The sequence below is a fragment of the Meriones unguiculatus genome, chromosome 3, assembly GCF_030254825.1.
Source record: "Meriones unguiculatus strain TT.TT164.6M chromosome 3, Bangor_MerUng_6.1, whole genome shotgun sequence".
Lineage (NCBI taxonomy): Eukaryota > Metazoa > Chordata > Mammalia > Rodentia > Muridae > Meriones > Meriones unguiculatus.
In genome coordinates, this window is record NC_083351.1 from 74914862 (window position 1) to 74937580 (window position 22719).

General features: G+C 41.6%; 1 protein-coding gene across 5 annotated transcripts in view; it reads right to left on the bottom strand.

The window, feature by feature from the left end:
• Lrguk (leucine rich repeats and guanylate kinase domain containing) overlaps positions 1–22719 on the bottom strand; it is a 108919-nt gene that overhangs the window by 55462 nt on the left and 30738 nt on the right. For 3 of the 5 annotated variants that reach the window (XR_009590762.1, XM_060380212.1, XM_060380210.1), the window contains 5 exons: positions 20953–21096; positions 9114–9194; positions 7274–7360; positions 5954–6060; positions 2860–2979 (listed from right to left, as the gene is read on the bottom strand). Coding sequence is in view for 4 of the 5 variants with exons in the window: in XM_060380212.1 (XP_060236195.1) it covers positions 2860–2979; positions 5954–6060; positions 7274–7360; positions 9114–9194; positions 20953–21096 (539 nt within the window). In the remaining variant the exon portion in view is untranslated. Of the gene's footprint in view, positions 1–2859; positions 2980–5953; positions 6061–7273; positions 7361–9113; positions 9195–20952; positions 21097–22719 lie in introns of those variants that run through there. The other 2 variants (XM_060380209.1, XM_060380211.1) reach the window with 2 other exon arrangements.

Below are 22719 nucleotides of genomic sequence, written 5' to 3' on the forward strand. Positions count from 1 at the left end.
AGAAGTTCACTGAACGCTTCAATCATGGTGAGTGTAATTTTAAAAAGAAAAATACCAAAGAAAATAAAATAAGTAGGAAGGAAAGAGAAAAGCCATGCAACGGGCCAATAAATAAATAAATAAATAAAAGTTGCACATGCCTTCTTTCATTTAACTAAAAATCTAAAATGTTTGTGGGATAAGAACCATTAAAAGGAAAGTGTAAATGAGAGCAATGGCTTGTCTCAGAAGATGCTCCTTGGCTTGTCTTTAGTTTCAGTCGGAAAGTGGCTTCGCATATGACAACCTGTAGCTGTCCACAGGTGGACTCACTAGCGACCTGATGCCCTTCTTTGCAACCCAAGGACATTGTCTTTGACCCAGACATTGGTGCAGTTTTTACAATGACTTGCCACTGAACAAACCAGGCTCTCTGTTTCCTCAAAGACGCTGAGGAACAGTGGGTAGACACACTTTTGAGCCTCTGGAAGAGGTTGGTAAAAGCAGTTGGTAACAGTTTGATACTCATCACCAACTCCAATGAGAAGAGAATTGCAGTGGCAGTTCTCAGAACTCAGTTGCAGCACCAGCAGTGCAGGCATGAAGCCCATTCTGAGGCTTTGGCATCTCACCCTGCACATACATGTGACACAATCCATGATTTAAGGCAGAGGTCCCTTACCAGATCAGACACTGCACAAAGGAAAGGACCTCAGCAGTCTTTTCTTCACTATATCATCAGGGAGTGGAACGTGGGAGGAACTCAACAGATGTTTTCTGAATGATTGAATCCACCCAGCCACTTCTCCACAGATCCACCAAAATGCCATCTCTGCTTCCTGTCACTGTCATTTCAACTAAATTTGCATACATGGCTATTAACTTGGCTGTCTGTTTGTTCAGTCAGTCAGTCATTTAATAAATATTGTCTTACCAACAGAGACCTTTTTAAGATCTTCCCTGTGGAGGACAGCAGGCAGTGTGGACTTCTCCAACCTTTCCCCAAACCTCTGAATAAAGTTGTTCTAATGGTGATATATATATATACTTCACATGTGTACTAAGCACCTGTCAGCTGTTAGACACTGAGAACTCACTGGTGAGAAGGCTGAGATGGCTACTCTTCTACCTGGGCTTAGACACACCTCGGAAAAAGACCCTAAGTAAAATCAAATCAGGAAGGGCCAATGTCCAAATGTGTGCTGTAATTTTAAGTATCTAAATAAACAGGTCTTGTAAATATAGTATTTACATTGTTTGAGCACAGACAGCCTTGGGAGGGAACTTTTTCTGTAATGGCACTAGAAACTGATTTTTCTTACTGGCCTACACAGCTCTGGAGCAACATCTTCAACTCAGTTGCAGACACCACTAATTTCAAAGCAATTCCTTTGTCACATGTAAGGACCAAAGAGGAAGCAGGTCAGATACTCACAGTTCAATTCTAAATGTGATTTAAAGAAGCTTCTAAAACACTTGTAATTCCAGTGGGTTGGTTTTCTCAGATGGCCTTTTTCGTGTGTGTGCTTTTTGCTTTTTTGTTTTTTTCTTTTTGTTTGTTTGCTTTTCCCCTCTATGTTGATGCAGGAAACTTTGAGCTTGTTGAGCCACGGGAGGGAAGGGACAGGAAACACCTGTGTTGCCCCCGTCCCTGCTGCTATTTGCCTCCAGAGAGGAGAATCAGAGCTCCAGACTTGCCAGCCTCTCTACCAGGCCCCGCTTGGGGAAAGCTGTTCCTGGAAGACCCACACTGTCACATTGTATGTATGGCAGTTCCCTCCTGACTGAAATGGTCCATCCCTGGGAAGCTCATTAAAACTCAGGATGAAAGTCCCCAAAATTTCCAGGCACAAGATTCACAAGCAGAACTCCCATTGCCCATCCCACTCCCCAACCCACCCCTGCTCTCCCACCCACTCCCATTTCCCCACACTCCATTCCTGAGGTTACATATGCAGCAAGGACTCTGAGGGCCTGGTAAGGGGGCTGCAGGTGGTGGCACGAGCTGGAGGGTCCCAGCTTTTGTGAGTCATCCCCATGCTGAGATGGGTTTTGGTGACACAGCGGCTTCTGAGTCATCCACGCTACTGTTAAGTAACCCCAATAAACTCACTGGTGCAATCACTACTTTTGTCTGTCACAGAGTCTTTGTCTGGAATGAGTAGACATTCGGTCACCTCTCCCCAGAAAAAAAAGTGGCACACAACAGTAAGACAGTAGAAGGAAAGTGCCTTCAAACACCAGTGTGCTCAGTTAAGATCGTAGTTTCAAATCTTGGAGAATTATTTGAGTTGGCACTGCATTAGCTTAAGTATCTGAAGAATTGAAAGATAAAACCCCATGTAGCTTACAGTACAATAAATGGCAAAGGAGCTAACAGACCCTGCGTGGGAAAGGTGGGAAAGAAATGCATATGCCCTTGCTTGTTTATTTGTCTGGCTGACTGGCTGGTCTGCTGGTCGCTGACATATATTTACTACTTATCTCACCAAAGTTAAATCTTTTGTTTCTTTTCATAATTGCCAAGGTCTTCTATAAATGGCATATACTTCAATAATCATCTCTACTACATGAGTTAGAATGACAGGAGAAGCAAGGCTCCACATCATACCACTCCAACTGTAGCAATAAATGACCTTTAAGAATACATTAGCATGCTCTGTATACATAACTTCTGAGGCATTGTCATCTGCCTAACAATCACTTTACTTACCACTTCTAGCTTTGAAATATAACTTAAATAAATTGCTCTGTCTGCGTAAGAATTTGCTTAAAGCAGACAGAGTTTGCAACATCTGAGAACTTTGTATAAAGAAATTATTTGTATCCCAAACAGGGTGGAAGCCTCTCCGAGACTTACACGCCAACAGGCAGACTTACCCATATCTAAAGTAAGTATTAAACTGTCTGCAGAGGCGGTGGGCAAGTTCTCGTTTCCCACAAGCTTGAGGACCAGTTAGTATCAGCATAGGATAAGGGGCATCCAGACTTGGCAGAGTGCTGCAATGAGATCAGCAGGAAGATGGTGTGTTAGCTATCTGCACAAGGGAAAGTCTCTACATCACAGGCATAACCACCAAGCACTTGCAGAATGTACAAAGTGAAAGGACAGCTCCACTTTCCAGAAGCAAATTACAATACACCAAAAACAACGTTTGGGGCTGGAGAGACAAACGAGAGGCTCATTTCACTTGCTGTTCTCACATAAAGACCCAGGTTCAGTTTCTGGGAGCTCCTAGCCCACTCCAGGGAAATCTAATGTCCTCTTCCGGCCTCTACTGGCCCTGCACACATATGGTGCCCGTGCATATACTCGGGCACACATGCATACGCAATGTAAAATAAAATATAACCTTTAAAGATACAACATCAAAGGATAGATAATAAGGTAAATATACAAATTTACCTCAATTTCCTTTACCAAGCTTTTCTAAAGGAAAAACATGGCAGGACACTGCTAAAGTATTCCTTCCAGAATGAATCAACAACAAAGTAGGTGAATTATGAGGTCAGTTGAATATCCATATCAACTGCCTTAGAACACAGGTACACAAAGCAGGCCTTGGGGTAACAACAGGACTACCCCTGGGCAGCGACTGCATGCCAGGCGCTGCTCTGCAAGTTCTACATGCCTCCCGCAATTACCACAGAGCTAAGGAGGCGGTTTGTCTGCGTCATTTCATCAGGCATCCTCACTCCAGTGACGCCAGGTGAGGAGACACTGATCCTCCAACAACGTAATATACAGTTGACAAGGCCAGGTGCTCGACGCATCTACGCCCTACTCCAGGTGCCAGGGGCTGCTGTGTCCTGGCGGGGTGGGAAGGGCAGTGGCCAGGCTACACGGCAGCCACGGAAGCAGAACTGTGAACCATTCCCCATCATCCTGCAGCGTTCAGACATGCCTGTGCTCATCTGGTGGTCAGACGTGACCAAGAAATATATGTTTATCAGACACTGCTACTGATGTCTTTGATATATGTTCTTACATAAACATACCCTAAAGCCTTAAAAAAAAAGTGGCAACATTACAAATCAGAGAAGATACCTTCTTCCAAGTCAAATGCACTTTTCCTGATATGCACAAAGGAAAGATAAATCATCTCACCCCGAGGGCTCTCATAAACATGCAAGCCCATCAATGTCAACACGATTACATTATATGCAATAACCATGTCTTGGATTATGAGATAAAACATTCTATTCTCAGTGGGAAGCCAATGTGAGGTGCAGAACCAAACACCACATGAAGAAAAAAAGCTCTCATATCCAAGAGTTTTACAAGTATTTTTAAAATGCCTTTGGGTATTGATAGAATTTCTATGTTATATTTATGGCATAAATGGCCATCTGCTCTGACAGACTTTAAAAAGAAATGGAGAAACCGTGGTAAATCTGTCTTTGGATCTGGAGGTGAGAGACTCAGATTCATGTGTGCAGGCAAGGTGGCTTCCCCCTGCTAGGCTGACGGTGGCTCTACTGAGACTGAGTCAGGTCTTCCTGGGGTGAGCTGGGCTTCCTTCTAGGGACTCCCCTAAAAGTCTGGATTCCCAAAATGCTCTCTGGCAGGAGTATATAGGATCTGCTCACAGTAAAGAAAAGGTTTACAATAGATGGTGGTATGATTAATTGTGACAACCTGTTTGGTCAGCTTGCTTGGAGTGAGAATGAAAGCCTAGGCTCTTAATGAGGCACATCTTTGCATGCATCTTTGAGAGTTCTTCCGGAGAGGATTAACAGGGAAATATGACCCACGCTCACTGTGATATGACCCACGCTCAATGTGAATGTGTGTGGTACTGTATTAGTTATTTCTGTTGCTATGAAAAGTTTACTTTGGATTCGTGGTTCTAGAAAAAGCATCCACAGTGGCAAGGGAAGTCAGAGACTCAGAGAAGGAAAGTCAGAGATCACATCTTCAACTGCAAATACAAAGCAGAGAGAACAAATTGGAAGCTGGGCAGAGCTATCAGCCCTCATAGCCCTCCCCAATGATGAGCTTCTTCCAGCAAGGCTGCACCTCCTACAGGCTCCATAACTTCCCCAAACAGTACCAAATGAGAACCAAGTGTCCAAATATATGTACCTAGAGGTGAGGTTTCTCATTCAAACCACCACTGGTACCATCCCGTGGGCTGGCATCTACGACTGAATACATGGGGAAAGAAGAAAGCCAACAGAAAACCTGCATTCTCATCCCCACATCCCACATATAAGAAAGACCCTTCTGCCACTGGTGGGAGGTGTTCCTGCCTCCATTCTGTACCACACTGATGGACCCTAGCCTCTCAAACCATAAGAAAAAAATCCAAACCCGCACTCCTACATTGCTTTCAGTCAAGTACTTCATCAAAGCAATGAGAAAAGTAACTAATGTAAATGACAAAAGTTTCCTGTTAGTGAGACAAGGGTCTGTGTTTCTATCCCAGAGCAGAAGAGTTAACAATTTTTATTTTAGAATTCAAATTTTCTGTCATTTGGCTCAGGCTAGCTTGAATACAAGGGACCCCATGAAAACATGAAGGTAAATCAGATAGGCATAATGTCTAGGAACACTGTGAGAGGGTGAACAAACAGTAGACTCATGTGGCCCTTACCCCTGAGAAGGCAAGAAAGCAGCTTCAAAACGTATTTTTAAGAATCATTTTATGTTTTCAAGTGTTTTGCCAACATGCAGTCTGTGTACTACATATGTGCCTAGAGTTTGTGGGAACAGAAGAGAGTGTCAGATCCTCTGACACTCCCCTTCAATTGGAGTGGCAGACAGTTGTGAGCTGACATGTGGGTTCTGGTAATTGAACCTAAGTCCTGGGGAAGAGCAACCAGCGCTCTAAACTACTGAACCATATTTTCAGCCCCAGGGAAGCAGCTTCTATAGGGAAAGAATGAGTCACAGAAGAGAGGTCCAGGGAAATCAACAATACTCTCTTTGCTTGCCCACCCGAAGTTCTACCTGGGGCATCCTAATAAATACCTGTCAAAGATTCTCTGCGGCTGTGACATGCTGTTGACAACATGGGTCAAGTGATCTTGGATGGCCACCACTTCAGCAGGAGGTTGATACTTATTCAGTGCACAAACCTTTTCCAGAATTAGAAAGGAAGACATGTTTGTTTCTCAAGAGAACACAGGACTGGACTGGCCTTAGATCAAATTCCTAGACATGCAAGCATACGGATAAGGAAGTACACAAGCTTGCCAGCCTTGCTCTTAGTCTTCCATTCAACTCTAACTTTCCTAAAATCTCAATAGTGACAGCTAATGTAAAAAAATTGAGTAAAATCCTTTGATGCTTCTTTATATTCTCTGGTTTGGGAGGAGCTAACGAAAAATGTCAAAACAAAATCTCTGAAGTGTGCAATTAATTTTAATATAATAAGCAATCCAACTTCTAGGATGAGAAGAAGGACTACAATGTGTTATTCAAGATTCCATATGGTTGATACCAGAGAACCATTTTCTGAATCCTTTTTCCCCTTACATTCTCCAGACTTGCTCCTCTTTTCCCTGGTTTCTGTAGCAGGCCCTTTCTTGGATGTAGAAGCCTCTGTCTTTATAATCCACCTAAATATATTATCCCTTTACTTACCAGTGGCCTTCATTTTAATTCTACTTGCAAAATGTTAAAAGAGGCATGTACACTGTAGCTGGAGTGTGGACACAAGGATGAGGAAGCATCTGAAACTATTTTTTAGTCTGGGCTGCAGAAAGGCATTTATAGGATGGAATATCTGCCCACCTATACCCATCTCAAATTGGATCCAGCATAAGAGACCCCTCAATAGCAGCACTTTTTGCCACAGCTGTGGGAGGGAGGGAGGCAGGTGCTGACCAGTACTCAAAAGCTCATTGCTTTGGAACTATATGGACCTGATGGACCTTTGTAAAGAGCAGAGTTAAATAAGCTACAATATCAGAGTAGTGATTTAAGCAGCATTTGATTATACTGAATGACACAATGTATTTCATCGTTAATTTCTAAAATAACATAGATAGAATTTCAGACTCTGCCATTATACAGCCACAACTGGTCATGGGCAGCAGGAGGGTGCCTGACTCCTCGCTGCCAGACTTTCCATTGTACCCACTGAACACCTGTCATTGCACGTGTTGATGCCCAGCTTAACTTAGGATTCAACTGACAAATCCCAGGACAAGGAAACTGTTCCTGAATAAAGAATTAGTTTGCACACTGCTATGCTTCTTACTGATTGGTTACACTAGTCCTGCTGCAAGCAGCGTGAGATTTGGGACATATTAACCAGAAAGCACATGAAGCAATATGATTACATACCTTTTCTTCCACTTTAATCTTCTGCTGATCTAATTCTGTCAGTTGCAGCAGCATAAATATTACAAAGAACCAGTATTCAAAGTTGTCCTATTTAAAACAACAAGAGGACTATTCAATGGCTTTCTTCTTCCCGAGGTCAGCAAGCACCAACCTTTTATTCTCAAGGGCCTTTCCATTCTATCTGGGCCTTTCAAAACCTGCTGCCATGACCCTGTCTCTGCCCACCTCCCTCCAACACACACACAGGGCTCATGTTCACCAGCCCCCTTAAATTAACAACCAAGATAATATGTCCTGTAGTTTATAAAGCTCTTTACTAATCTCCATGAGGTAAGCAGGGTAGCAGGATTATCCTCTGGTGTAAAGAGGCTGAGCCTCACAGAGGTGGGAAGCCTATCTAAGACTCCAAACCTTTTTCTCCTAATATCAAAGAGTTTCATTACTGGAATTAATGGCATTTGACTATTTATGATTTCATTACAGGTTTATTATTTATTGTGTTCTTTTGTATTAGTGGGGATCATTGATTATGAGCTTGTCTTACAACAATAAAACGGAGCTTACTTAGGAGCAACTTTCTCTTTACTCCCTGCCAGCTGTTAGAATTGCCTGACTTTAAAGTGGTAACTGAGGGTTTTGTTTTTGTGTTTTGTTCATATAAAATGTTTCACCTCTCTGGTGAAGATCTGTAGGAAGATATATAGAGGAGTAAGATGCCTTTCTTCCACAGATGGGAATGCATGAGAATAATAACAGGATCTTTACTTAGGGTCCCAACACGAGACTCAGGAAATGGATGCTAATAACCTGATTGGATCACTCCTCATTGTATTCATGAGTGAGCCACCACACTGCACTCCAGAAACCTGTATGCTTATTGTACAGCAGTTTAAGCATTTTAAAGCTTCTCTGTCATACTTCAAAGTGTAAGTGTTTTGCGAGTTTGTTTCTGTAGGAGAGGTTTTGTGATGGCCTTTTGTACAGATGCAGAGCACTCCCCAGAGAGCAGAGTCTGGGTGTAGTGGCCCCTTTGGACCTTGCTCCTTCCTTCCTCTGAGATGCCTTTACATTGTCTGCCATTGGTCCCTATCTACTTTTACTTTTCAATATTTCTTTTTTATTTCTGATTTGATGTTTTCACTTGTCTAGACATATTCATCAAGATATAAACAAAATGAACACAAGAGAAGCTTACATAGTCAGGATTCTGTGAAGGCAAAATGGAAGACTATGGGTAAAGAAGAAAGCCTAGATGGACAATGAGTGAGGGAAGAGAAAGACGCGTTAGCAAGGGAGGAAAAGAGCGTCCTGGAAAACTGTCCATGACCCTTAGATCTCAGAGGTTGCCGACCCCTAGCGACTGTGTTATTTTAGTCTGTAGTTATTTTATAGCAGTGCCAATTCCATGGCTATATTCCAGGCAAATTACTTTGGGCATCCACTCTAACACTGCCTTTCCTCTCCTTTAAGATAGGAACCACATTCTGTCTAAACCTCTGGGTTCTTTATTCATGATACAAAAGAATGCTGCTTTACAATCTTAATTCTCTGTTGTAATGTTTAGCTACACTTTCCATCTGTCTTAAGGGACTGAGAAGAGCAGATAAGTGGCTTTCATTTGTAGGCTTTAGTGGAACTGGGGCAGTTGACAGCTTGTTATGTGAGAAAAATCTTCCTTCTCTAAAACACGTTGTTTGAAGTGTTAGCTATCATAATCGTTTTCAGAGAGGTGGGGGTGGGGGCTGTATTCACATCCTGGTGCTCCCAATCAAGGCTAAACTGGAATTCCAAGACTGGTCCTTGTTTCCCTCCCCTCCCCGTGAGGGAAATAAATTCTCACCCGAATTGGATTGTTGAGTAGATTGAGAACTCGAAGGATAGGAAGATTTTCAATGTATTCTATTTCAGTCAGCTCCTTAATCTATTTGATCAAAAAATAAATCTATTATCAACAGACAGTGAGCAAAGATAATAGGGAACACAATAGAATAGATTGGCTCCTTTAAATGTAATTTATTTTAAATGTAATTTATTTTAAACATGTCCTGTTGAATATCCAGCTTTTAAATAAGAATGCTACAAAACCATTACAGAACACAGGAATTACCATGTAACTTCAGGAGATGTGAGCACCCGGGGCCACATTTTCTCTTTTCCCTTTGGGTTGGAGAATAGTAATCTCCTCATCCATGTTGATTTTAAGTAGAAATAAAACACAGAGTGTAAAGGAAGAGAAACAGAACAGCCATGCTGTTTTAGCCCTAGAGGCTCCAGCTTCACTCCCCAAGCCAGTTTCTTCTCCCCTGCTTATCTGTGACTGCCTAAGCCTTCTTACTTCTTACACATGCAACTCTGAGCTTTTCCCATAAGGATCACTTGACAGTACAAGTTGTATGATTTGTTTATTTGTTTTGAGGTCTATAGGTAACCCTTGCTGTCCTCGAACTCACAGAGATCCTCCTGGCCCTGCCTCCCAAGTGCTGGTACTGAAGGTGAGTGCCATTGCCTTGGCTATATGACATATTTGTCATGAGTGTCCACTGCTGCACCTGCTGAATAAGAACTTCCATGTATAGGCTCTAGTTTACAACATGAAAAAAACAGAAATGATTCCCCAGATGGAAGTGTGCCTTAATTTAACCAAGGTACAGCCTGGGTCAGATCAGTCCTGTGTCCTTAAAGACAAAGGCTTACTTAAATTCTCTACAGTAAACAACTATAATCTTAGTGCAGACACAGAGTGGATTTCTTAACAAATTAGTGTTTCCTACAGAGCTCTGCATGCCTCATAAAAGCATTCTACCAAGAGGTTCACACATAATTTCTGAGTTATTTAAACACAAGTGACACCAAAATGCAAATTATCCCAAAACTAAGTGAGGAGTCAAAGGATGTCATTTCCAATAATGTAATGAGAAAGTCCAGCTCCAAAGTTGCAGTATACAACACCCCACTCTCTTGCCTCAAAATTAATCTAGCTGGAGTACTGTCAAGCTACTATATACATTTTTCTCCATATAGGATGATGAGATTATCCTTCAGACTGGCATGTGGACAGTCGTTTTCTATTGTGTTTTCAGGAAGGGAGAAGGTAAATTTGGTTTGTATTCTTCATTCAGAACTTTTGCACAATGGATATGATTTCTGCGTAGCATGCGGCTCTTGTTCTTGCATGAAGATGGAGTTCGTCCTACATTCATCATGTCTCACCAACAAGGTCTGGCCATACGCACTGGCGTATGAGAGTGGAAATGGCTACCTTCTTTCCAATGAGCAATCTGATGAGTTACATGTAACCAGCTATCCCACGCCAAGAAGACTATATTAAAGAGATCGTCAGAAAGGCAAACATTACATATGAGAATACTCAAGCTCTTAGCAAAAACATTTCTAATCTCGTAAAAACTTTAGTCATCATTATATGACTAAGTGAGTCATAACATTGTCCTGTAGTAGGAACACTATGCACTCATTTTAGGAGATAGTAATATGTATGGTAATCGACCTGGAAAGATCTTGATATGTTCCAAATACCGTGACTAGAATAATGATGCTCTATATAAGATTACCACAAGATGTCATCTGAGATCAAGAGATCTTTTGTGAATCCAACACAAAAGATATAGCTTCCTCCTTGCAGCATAGGGCAAGGGCATAAAGAGGAGAGCAGCATGGGCTAGGCTTCCTGCCAAGCTAGTAAAATGCAATACTTGCTGCTTGTTCTATATGTGTGCCCCTCTCCTTACAGCCTCGTGTCATGGCAGATGCCACCCCCACAGCTCCCCACAGGGCCATGGACCCAAAACTGTGTGTGCAGCAGCCTTTCATAGCAGGTGTAGGAATGACAGCACCCCAAATAACTGAAAGTAAAATACTGACAAAAGTCAGCATTGTTTTCAGAACTTCAGCCCACCACTGTTGTTCGACCTGGGAAACACCCTCTCACTCTCTACAAAGCCTACTAGTTTATTTCTTTCTTTCTGGTTTTGCCATTTACTTTCTGACCATGTTCTCTAAGCTTCACTACCTAGGCTTTTAAAAAGCGATAATATACGTGTGTGTGTGTGTGTGTGTGTGTGTGTGTATGTGTGTGTGCGTGCACATGAGTGCTCTCAGCCTTAGCAAACTATTTGATACAATGATTTAAAATATTTCCCACTGCTATATATGTAAGAATCTGTGAAGAAAAGCAACCTTTCAAACTGGGGGATGGATGAATTAGATGATGATGATAATAATAAATGTTTTACTGAAATAGAAATCAATACATGAAGCAATGAAGCATATTTTTTAAAGTAAACTGCAATTCAGCAAAAAAAATTATTATGGAGATCTCTTTACCATAGGAAATGTGAATTTAAATATTTATTTCAACTATAATACAAACTAAATTATGGATTAAGAGTTGACAGCCACTGAGTGTGCTGACACACAACCTTAATCCCAGCCCTCAGAAGGCAGAGGCAGACAGAACTCTGTGATTTCAAGGCCATCTAGTGCTGTATAGTGAGATCCTATCTAAAAACACAAAAGAACAAAACCAAACCAAGAGTGAGGGACTGGAGAGCTGGCTCAGTGACTAACAGCACTGTCTGCTCTTCTGGGAAACCAGGGTGCTATTCCAGCACCCACACAGCAGCTCAGCACTACCTGTAGAGGTAGTCCCTCGTTATCTCGGTGATGCTGCATGCAGGTGGTGCAGCACATATGCGGAAGGAAAGTATTTACATACATAAAACAAACAAATAAAACCCAGAAAGATGAGAGTGAGATAGGAAAGTCACCCACTCTTGAAATTGTTTTGTTTTTAGAAAACAATGGCGAATTAAAAAAAAAAAGAGTTAAAGGTAATAGCAACACGAGAAAATAGTTTAGATAAGCATCTATCACATCCAGAATGGAAAAAAGTTTTTCAAAAAGATAAAAATAATTTAAAAATACACTACAGAAAATGCTGACATATCCTATACACTATTTTAAATGTATAGCTAAAATACCCTACATACAATTAGAAGCAAATTATAACTGCCATAAAGAAAATGATGGCTAAGAGAATGGACTGATATTTTTTAAAAAGGAAATAATATTTAACAAAAAATGCTTAACTTCATTGATAATCAAAGAAATATATATAAAGCAGCATACAAAACACCAGTTTTCACTACTAGATTGACAATTTTTAATGATCTTATTGGCAAATGAACAGCTAGATATTCCTACAATAAGTTATCCTAACTTCATAACTGCTGTGGGAGGAGAAAGCATGAACGTTCAAAAAAGAAATCAATAAGCTTTATTAGACCCATTCCCAATAATGGCATTTCCAAAAATCCATCATAAGGAAATAATAAAAAATGCATGTAACGATAGATTTATGTATGAGGATATATATTTCAACACTATTTTAACAGCAAGTTATAAACACAACAATTTCAATAAGTAAATAATTCAATACATCCTGACATATCCGTTAATAGCTTATCTTACGCTATTAAATCAGACTTTTGAAATGTTGGGACAATTTCTTTTCTACATGAGAATTCAATGTCTATTGCACACTGTCCCCCCAATCCTCGTTAGATTAAAGACTAAATAATGAAAACAAAATTCCAAACTTGAAATTAAAAAAAAACATGAAATATGTTAAAAATTAAGATAAGGAAGATTTATTAAAACAGAAAAATCAGAAATTATAGGAGGTCACAGTTAAAAATAACTCCCAGACTCCCTCCATTCCCCAGCACACAGCGCCACACACACATGAGCCTTGGAAGGTCATGACAACCCCCAAACTTGGAGGTCTAAAATACCAGGAGCTAATTCTTCTGGTTCTAAAGATGAGGTGAAAATGAAGGGCTGGCAAGCCTGTGATTGCTTTGAAGGAAGCCTTCCTTGCCTCTCCCAGATTCTGGGAAAGCCAGACAGCCTTGACTTGAAGCAACACAAACCCCACCTCTGTTTCTGCTTTATCCCTTCTGTCTCTTACAAGAACCCCCGCAGGCTGGTCAGATGGGTGAGCAGTTAGGAACACAAGTTCCATTCCCAGTTTCCCACATGGAGGCTTAAAACTGGCAGACCCTAGAACTCATCAGCACAGGAGACTACTTCCTGAACAGAACACCAACAGCACAGGCTCTAAGATCAACAATAAATAAATGAGACCTCATGAAACTAAAAGGCTTCTGTAAAGCAAAAGACACTGTCATGAAAACAAAACGACAGCCTACAGACTGGGAAAGGATCATCACCAACCCTACATCTGACAGAGGGCTAATATCCAGTATATATAAAGAACTCAGGAAGTTAAAAAGCACCAAATCAAGTAATCCAATTAAAACATGGGGCACGGAGTTAAACAGAGAACTCTCTGTAGAGGATTGTAGAATGGCAGAAAAAGACGTAAAGAAATGCTCAACGTCCTTAGCCATCAGGGAGATGCAAATCAAAACGACCCTGAGATTTCACCTTATATCCTTCAGAATGGCTAAGATCAAAAACTCAAGTGACAACACATGCTGGAGAGGATGTGGAGAAAGGGGAACCCTCTCCATTGCTGATGGGAATGAAAACTTGTACAACCACTTTGGAAATCAATCTGGCACTTTCTCAGACAAATAGGAATTGTGATTCCTCAAGATCCAGCTATACCACTTCTAGGCATATATCCAAAAGATGCTCAAGTACACAACAAGGACATTTGCTCAACCATGTTTATAGCAGCTTTATTCATAATAGCCAGAACCTGGAAACAACCCAGATGTCCCTCAGTTGAGGAATGGATACAGAAATTGTGGTACTTTTACACAATGGAATACTACTCAGCAATAAAAACAAGGAAATAATGAAATTTGCAGGCAAATGGTGGGACCTAGATATGATCATCCTGAGTGAGGTATCCCAAAAGCAGAAAGACACACATGGTATATACTCACTTATATAGACCTATAAGATAGAATAAACATACTGAAATCTATACACCTAAAGAAGATAAACAAGAAGGAGGTCCTGGGGTAAGGTGATCAATCCTCACTTAGAAAGACAAATGGGATGGGCATTGGATGTAGGAGAAAAGAAGTAACAGGACAGGAGCCTACCACAGAGGGCCTCTGAAAGACTCTACCTAGCAGTGTATCAAAGCAGATACTCATAACCAAACCTTGGGCAGAGTGCAGGGAATCATATGAAAGAAGGGGGAGTTAGTAAGACCTGGAGAGTACAGGAGCTCCACAAGGACCAAATATATCAGGTCATAGGGGTCTTTCATGAGAGTGTTTCTCCAACCAAGGACCATGTATGGATATAACCTAGAACCCTTGCTCGGATGTAGCCCATGGTAGCTCAGTGTCCAAATGGGTTTTCTAATAAGGGAAATAGGGACTATTTCTGACATGAACTCAATGGTGAGCTCTTCGACCCCCCCCCCCCCCGAAGGCGGAGCAGCCTTGCTAGGCCACAGAAGAGGACATTGCAGCCAGGCCTGAAGAGACTTGATAAGCTAGGATCAGATGGAAGAAGAGGAGGTCCTCCCCTATTTGGAAAGGGGCAGGGAGAAGATGAGGAAGGGAGGGTGGGATTGGGAGGGAATGAGGGAGGGGGCTACGGCTGGGATGCAAAGTAAATAACCTGTGATTAATATAAAAAATAAATAAATTTAAAAAAATAACTCCGTTCCAGAGATTATGATGCCCTCTTCCGGCCTCTGGGAGCACCGGGCATATACATGGTACACAGACAAACATAAAATAAACTAAAGCAAACAAACAAACAAAAGAAAAGAAAACCCTAGCTCTCTGGCCACCCTAATTCCAGGATGACCTCCTCTTAAGATCATCACCTTCATCTGTAGAAATCCCTTTTCTAAATAGTTTGTGGAGGCAGGTGGGGCTTGAGCATGGTGGGGGTGTCCGTCACAGTTTAACCCATTCTGCCTCGGAGAATTAGCTTCCAAAGAGATGTTGCTCCACAGACATATCTGCCTTCTGTCTGAGAGAGGTGGCACAGTGCAGCTCCCGCTCCCCCAGTGTGCCATCCTGCCGCTAAAACATTTAGGGAAAGTGAGCTGCTTAGCACCACTATCATCCAGACACCCATGCGGACAGAGCGAGTCAGCTGCAACATCTTCGCATCCCACTACCTCTGTTCTGCCTCGCTATCTCTACCTCAGAGGGCTCTCTGCAATCTTCCTTCTTCCTTAACTACCTCCGCCTCACTGAAGACCCTCACAGTCTCCATTCAAACACTGTGCTGAACTTCATGCCCCTTTTTCCCTTTCTTCTTCCTGAAACATAGTCTTCCCAGAAGTTTACTGCTCCTTAAATACCACATACCCTTCAGAGGTGAGGGCTCTTGAGTTTCATATTTCAGCCATAAACCAAGCACCTCACAATTTGAACAAAATAGACATCCCAAGGTCAAGAAGCTAAAACCCTAGAGCAGCAGTCCTCACCCTCCCTGACGCTGCGACCCTTTAATACAGCACCATCTCATGCTGTGGTGACCCCCACCATAAAGTTATTTTCCTTACTACTTAATAATTGTAATCTTGCTACTGTTATGAATAGTAACGTAAATATATGAGTTTTCTGCTGGTCTTGGGTGACCCCTGTGACCTCTAAAGGGGTTGAGAACCACTGTCCTAGAGGGAAAGAATATAGCTCTTCAAGATATAAAGTATGAAACAGAGCATGATCTGCAGCAGCAAGGAGCACTAACAATGAAGCACAAAGAACACAGTGGGAGTGCCAGAGAGACCAATGTATGAGCCAGACAGGAAGAAAATGAGACACTTCTGCCCTCCAAATCCCTAACCAAAGAGCACGTGGCCCCTTGCTCACTCCTAAGTGTACTGTCTCTGCCCTAAGTTATATGAACTGACCATAATGGATCTTCCGTTTCACAGTGATAGCCTCAAGTCCTTAACGTCTTTAGCAGACTTACTCCAACTCCACAGTGTAGTCTAAGAAGAAGTAGACCAAGTTTGCTGCTATGGCGTAGGCATTACGTGAAGGGCCATGACTAAAGAGAAAGTCATAAGAGTCTTGACCTGAAAGCTCAACAAGTACCAAAGAAGCAACAAAGCAGCTTAAGAATCAAGGCTGCCAGTGAGCACCCGTTAGCACTCTGCAGAGACCCAGGGGCATTCTCCACTGTCTTTAAGGATTGGATACGCTCAGGCTATCTAGCCTTGGCTGGCCTTTCTGGATGTATAGACCACAAGCTTCCAAGGGGTCCTCCTCCTTCCTTGTACCCAATGGCAGGAGTGGAACAGAGACTGTAACAGTGATGTAATCATAACATCTCCAATAGCTCCACCCAGGCTGCCTCTGCTTCAGTGTTGGCCCCTGCATAACCCAGGAGCCCCCCAATATACTGTATTCAACTCTTCCTCAAGTCTAATAAATGGAAATCCTGAGAGAGATCAAGTTCACTTAGCAGTCAACTCCCCACAAATTCTTTTTCTTCACACACATGAACAAAAGTATGGAACCAGGATCCAAGAAGGTTAAGATGAGACATTAAAGAGTGTATCTCTGAACAAGAAGAAACATGAAATCCTTCACAGTTGAACATGCCCCATCTAAAGCATTACAAGAACACTTAGCTGTTGCCACCCCCACCCGCACAGAGAGAACATCCAGAGCAGGGTAACAATGAAGACTACTGGTTAGCAGAGCTGTGGGTACTTAGAGCTGGAATTCTTTCTTTGCATCTGTTGTTATATGAGTATACATTGTTACTCCTTTAAAAAACTGGCAAGATCTGACATAATCTGATTGGCCTGCTCTTTGATCACCTCCCCCTGGGGGGGAGCAGCCTTACCAGGCCATAGTAGAGGACAATGCAGCCGCTTTTGATGTGAACTGATAGACTAAGATCAGAAAGGAGAGGAGAACCTCCCCTATCAGTGGACTTGGGGAGTGGCATGCATGCAGAGGGAGGAGGGAAGGTGAGGTTGGGAGGGGAGGAGGGAGGGGCTTATGGGGGGATGCAGAATGAATAAAGTGTAATTGATGAAAAATTTAAAAAAAAAACTGGCAAGAAGTACTGATAATAAATGCTATAAGCCGGGCATAGTAGTGCACACCTTTAACCCCAGATGCCATCAGATCTATGAATTTAAGGCCAGCTTGATCTACAAATCAAATTCTTGAGCAGCCAGGTCTGCATAGTCAAACCCTGTCTTGAAAAACAACACCACCCCCGACTCCCAAACACACACAAACTCTGAGGTATAGCCCCAAGATTCAGAAATAGCCTGAGTCGCCGCTGACTGCTGGGAGGGAACCGCAAGGTTCGAGTAGAATTGAAAGTTTGGGTCGGTTTGTAAGTGCTACTCATGGTTTTTGAATGTTACAGGGACTGCAGAGTGGACGCTGGCAGAGGGCTCTCTAATCAGCAAACAGTAAACACTGGCAAAGGGCAGATATTTACATTAGTATATACGGGTGTAACTAATAAAATGGCTACCAAGAAAACAGTACTTCTAATGTCGAATTAGCATACCTACATTGCGCTCCTTTTACAAGTTCACTTCCATCCCTGAATCAAAGAATGATCAACTATCCTGGAGAAACCCTTTATGGACTCTTCAGGTGTTTCAAACATTTCAAAAGATTTCAGGCTACTACCCAACATGCCCAGTAGGGCACCAGGGAACAAAGTCAAAGATTGATTTGCCAAAGGAATCAGTCCCCTGTAGAACATGTGGCCACTTTTTACAAAATGGAGTCTCTAACAGTTGAAAATTATGAACCCCCTTTTTAATTTGAACACACCTCTTTTTTTCTTTCAACTTTTTCCAATGCAGTTTGGAAAGTGACTTGAAAATCAAGAGAGTGATATACGCTGTGTAAGGTGATTCTAGACCTTCATTCTGGCTAAAGGAAGTGAGATGCACTCCAACTATCACATAAATAAAATAATGTATATTATTAAAGTTAATATTGACTTTTTCTTCTTTCCTATCATTAGTGCTAGTCACTTACATGAAGTTCATGGCTCACAACCAAGCCTCACATTCTCAAGCACTACCCCACACCCATTTCTGAAGGGATGGCCCTAGATTCTCATCTACTAGAATTGTTTTATCAGCATTGCTGTTACTTCTGCTCTTGAATTATGAGATGTAGTGAGTTGGTATGTAATGAGCATGTCCTACCTTTTCAGCATCCCCTGTATAAATATGAGAAGCATTTTTTGACCTACGAACTGTCATTTTTTTTACAATTTATTGATTATATATCTTGATTGAAGCCCCCTCCCTCAACAACTCCCAGTTCCATCCTCCCTTCTTCTTCCCCCCATCCCCTTCCCCTAGTCCACTGAAAGGAGTAGTTCTCCTTTGCTATCTACCCATAGCTTATCAAGTCTCACTGGGACTGCCTGGATCCTCTTCCTCTGTGGCCTGGCAAGGCCTCATCGCCAGGGGCAAATGATCAAAGAACAGGCAACCAAGTTCATGACAGAAACAGCCCTGCTCCCCTTACTCAGGAACCCACATGGAGACTGAGCTGCCAATTGGCTATGTGTGAGTAGGGGGTCTAGGTCTTCTCCATGCATAGTCCATGGTTGGTACATCAGTTGCTACAGGACTATATTGTCTCAGATTTTTCAACTTTGTTGGTCTCCTTGTGGGGCTCCAGTCCCCTCTGTGTCCTTCTATCCCCCACCTCTTCCATAAGACTCCCTGTACTCTGCTCAAAGTTTGGCTGTGAGTATATGAGAACCATTTTAAGCACAAAATGTTTCTTCAGTCAATCTTCAATGGTAACTTCATAAAGAGGACATGAAAGCCATTTGGGACAGAAATTGTTCTGGCTTCCTACAGTACAGGTATACAAGCCAAGGTCATCTAGCAGAATAATTACCTTATAAGAGGCCACTAAATCTACTCAGATCAAGTGAGATGAATATCAACAGTCTTGTCTAAGATTGAAATTGTATTTGTTCTCAGACCTTAATAGTTGACTTTTGTTGATTTGTTTACAACCTAATGAATAATGCAAGCTTGCTGGGGGAAGGGTTAAGTTGCTTGGAATATAACTCAGTCATAGGGCTTGTGAGCACCATATCCAAGGCCCAGCACTATGCAAGCAAAGAAGGGAATGAAAGAAGGACTAAAGAAGAAAGGAAGGAAGGGAGGGAGAAAGAAAGGGAAGAAATCAAGTAATTAAATTAAGGGAAGTAAGTAAATTAATTTGGGGCTCAAGATATAGTTCAGTGGTAGAGCATTCAAAGGGTTCAGTCCCCAGCATCACTGAGGGGTGGGGAGGGAGAGAGAGAGAGCATATGAATATAATTTTGACAGTAAATGGTATATTAAGTCAGATATGTAAACAACTTCATTCCCTAACCCATCAAAGAGAAACTATTGCTACCAACAGTGTATAAGGAATCACTTCTATGTCTCTTTGGTTAATTTTTATGGTTAAGCCTTTCTTGTGGTATTTTCATTTACTAAATTACAGCCACAACTGTATATATTTAATATGTATAGATGATGTTTTGAAATATATGTTGTATTGGATGGTTTTGCCTATCATGACATAAGCAAGAGTCATCACAAAGAAAGAAGCCTCAGTTGAGGAAATGCCTCAATGAGATCCAGCTATAAGGCATTTTTTCTATTAGTGATCAATGAAGAAAGGCCCAGTCCACCTAGGGCTGATGGTCCTGGGTTCCATAAGAAAACATGCTAAGCAAGCCAGGAGAAGTAAGTCAGTAAGCAGCACCCCTCCATGACCTCTGCGTCAGCTTCTGCTTTCAGGTTTCAGCCCGGTTGAGTTCCTGTCCTGACCTCCTCCAATGATGGACTATGGATCTAGAAATGTTAGCGGAATAAACCCTTTCCTCCACAACTTGCATTTTGATCACTGTGTTTTGTTATAGCAATAAAAACCCTAACTAAGACATATGTATATTTTGGAAAGACTAAATATAGCTAATAATGTATTATTTTCTAAAGTTGATCATCTTTGTGATAAGAACGACAAAAACCCATTCCCAGCATTTTTCAAGACTGCTATTGCTAACTTGTGGTGGCTCATGTCTATAAATTCTAGCACTTTGGAGGTGGAGACAGGAGGATCAATTGTTTAAAGCTGGCTTTGGGTATATAGCAAGTTGGAGGCTGGCTTAGACTACATGAGACCCTGTCTCAACATCCACTACCCCTCCCCCAAATCCATACTCATTGTTTACTCCAATTAGCAGCATAAATGGCCCTTTGACTATATCCCTCTGCCTGGCCTCCAACCGCAGCTTTGTATTCCTTTTAGTGACCCACGAGCCTCTTCCACCAACAGTTATTTTCTCTAAGTGTAGGCAAGAGGAGATATCAGCCTATGGATATTCTCTTGCCTGTTCTTGCTCTGATATTTCAAATATTTCTGATGCTATCTTTCTACAAAAAATGTTGCACGAACACAACTCCAGAAAAATCACACACACATGATGACAGTTTGAACCTTCAAAGCAATGCAATTAAGAATTATCAAATGTTTAATGAATGTGTTTTTCAAAAAGTCATACTCTAAGAACTGTCCCAGGAAGCTTGTTAGAGCAGCATTCCTAAAAGGCCATTTCATGTAACATCCTTGAAAAGCTAATATGGGGTCTTTGTGCCAACTCTCCAATGTGCCCACTTCTAAAGCCACTGAAGCCAGGCCCACGGTACCTACCTTGTTATCCTCTAGGTTGATCACTTCCAGGAGGTCATGGTTCTCCAAGCCCTGGAGGCTACTGATCTGATTGTGGGACAGATCCAGGTTCTGCAAGGTTTTCAGCCCCTCCAGACCTGTGATAGTCGTAATCCGGTTATTGCTCTAAGATGGATAAAATACAGTTGTGAGAAAACTCATAGTTGCAAATCTCCACATTTGGACATGAGCTCCAAATTCTTTAGAAACAAAACCAAACCACTAAGCTGTTCTTGCCCCATCCCCATCTCCATCATTTACGTATTGAAATGTCTACACAGATACTCAAAAAGAAAATCCTATTTTTTTTCCACCTGAAAGGTCAGAATACAGTATTTTCACTTAGTATTTTAATATTTTCATCTTGAGAATAAACTTTCAAGTTAGTAGAAAAGTCAAACACTAACATAAGCTTTTAACAATGCATGCTATGATGTCAGCTCTTTGATTTTCAAATCACTTCACTTATTGAGATTATAATTTATATCATTCCCTCTTCCCTTTCCTACCCCCAAGCCCTCCCATATGCCCCTCCTTGCTCTCTTTCAAGTTCATTGCCTCTTTTTTCCATTAATTTTTACTACAAACATTCTGCCTGGAAAGGAAAGCTCAAGAAAAGATTGGTGAGACAGTTGCCTGTGGGCATGTCTAAGATGGATTATATTGGCTATGTTGATTGAGGTGGGAAGCCCCCTCCACTGTGGGTACCAGCATTCCCTAGGCAGAGGATTCTGAAGAAAGAGAGCTGAGCACGCATATGTATGCATTAATTAATTGCTCTCTATTTCTGTGAGCACTGTGAATCCCATTAGACATACTTCCTTAGTCCCTGCTGTGATGGACTGTGACCTAGAACAATGAGCTGAAGAAACATTTTCCCCCTTAAGTTGCTTTGTCACAGTTGCTTATCAGTGTAAATAGAAAAGAAACTTAGACACACACCTGAAACCTAAATATGAGTACAGCTTCATTTTGGTCTCCAAAGATATGATCTGAATGCATTCTTTTAGCGTCGATATGGTAAGCCAATGCTTTAATTCATACATACACTGCTTCCAGAAACATTCTAACATGACATCATCTCACAAAGTTGGTGGTGATGGTTGACTTGAAAGAGTCTGGTTATTTCTGCTCTTATATAGTACATCCTCTTTAACATGTGCCAGCCTATAATAACCTCCCTTAACCAAAGGAATATGACAGAAGTGTGTTAATTCTAATGCTAAGACACAGGGAGACCTAATCATTTCTGTCCTCAGGTCCTAGAAACTCTAAATACTACATGAGAATTCCAGGCATTCGACTGGAGAGAAACCATCTGGGTAGCTTAAATCATATGGGAAAATACTGTGAGACTAAATTGGGAGAACATCTAGCCATCAAAGCATCGCCAATAATTCACATGTTAGCACTTCTCAGACAATGAGAATAGGAGGAAGTTTCCCATACTCAAATGGTCGTCCACTTTCTCAGCCTCCACACACCTACAGCAATAACAGTAATAACAAGAATTTTAATTTTTTTTAATAATTTTAATGTTTGAATATTTTCCAACATACTCTTCATTCCATGGCTCCTTCGCTTAAGGAAAAGGAAAATGTCATATAGTAAAATTTAACCTTTGGTTTGAGTCAAAATTATCATAAAGAATAATTTCAGATTTTTAGCAAATATTATGTTTTACCTATCCTTAAAACATTCAAAACTTTCAGGCCAGGTGTAGTGACACAGAAGCAGGTGGATCTCTGT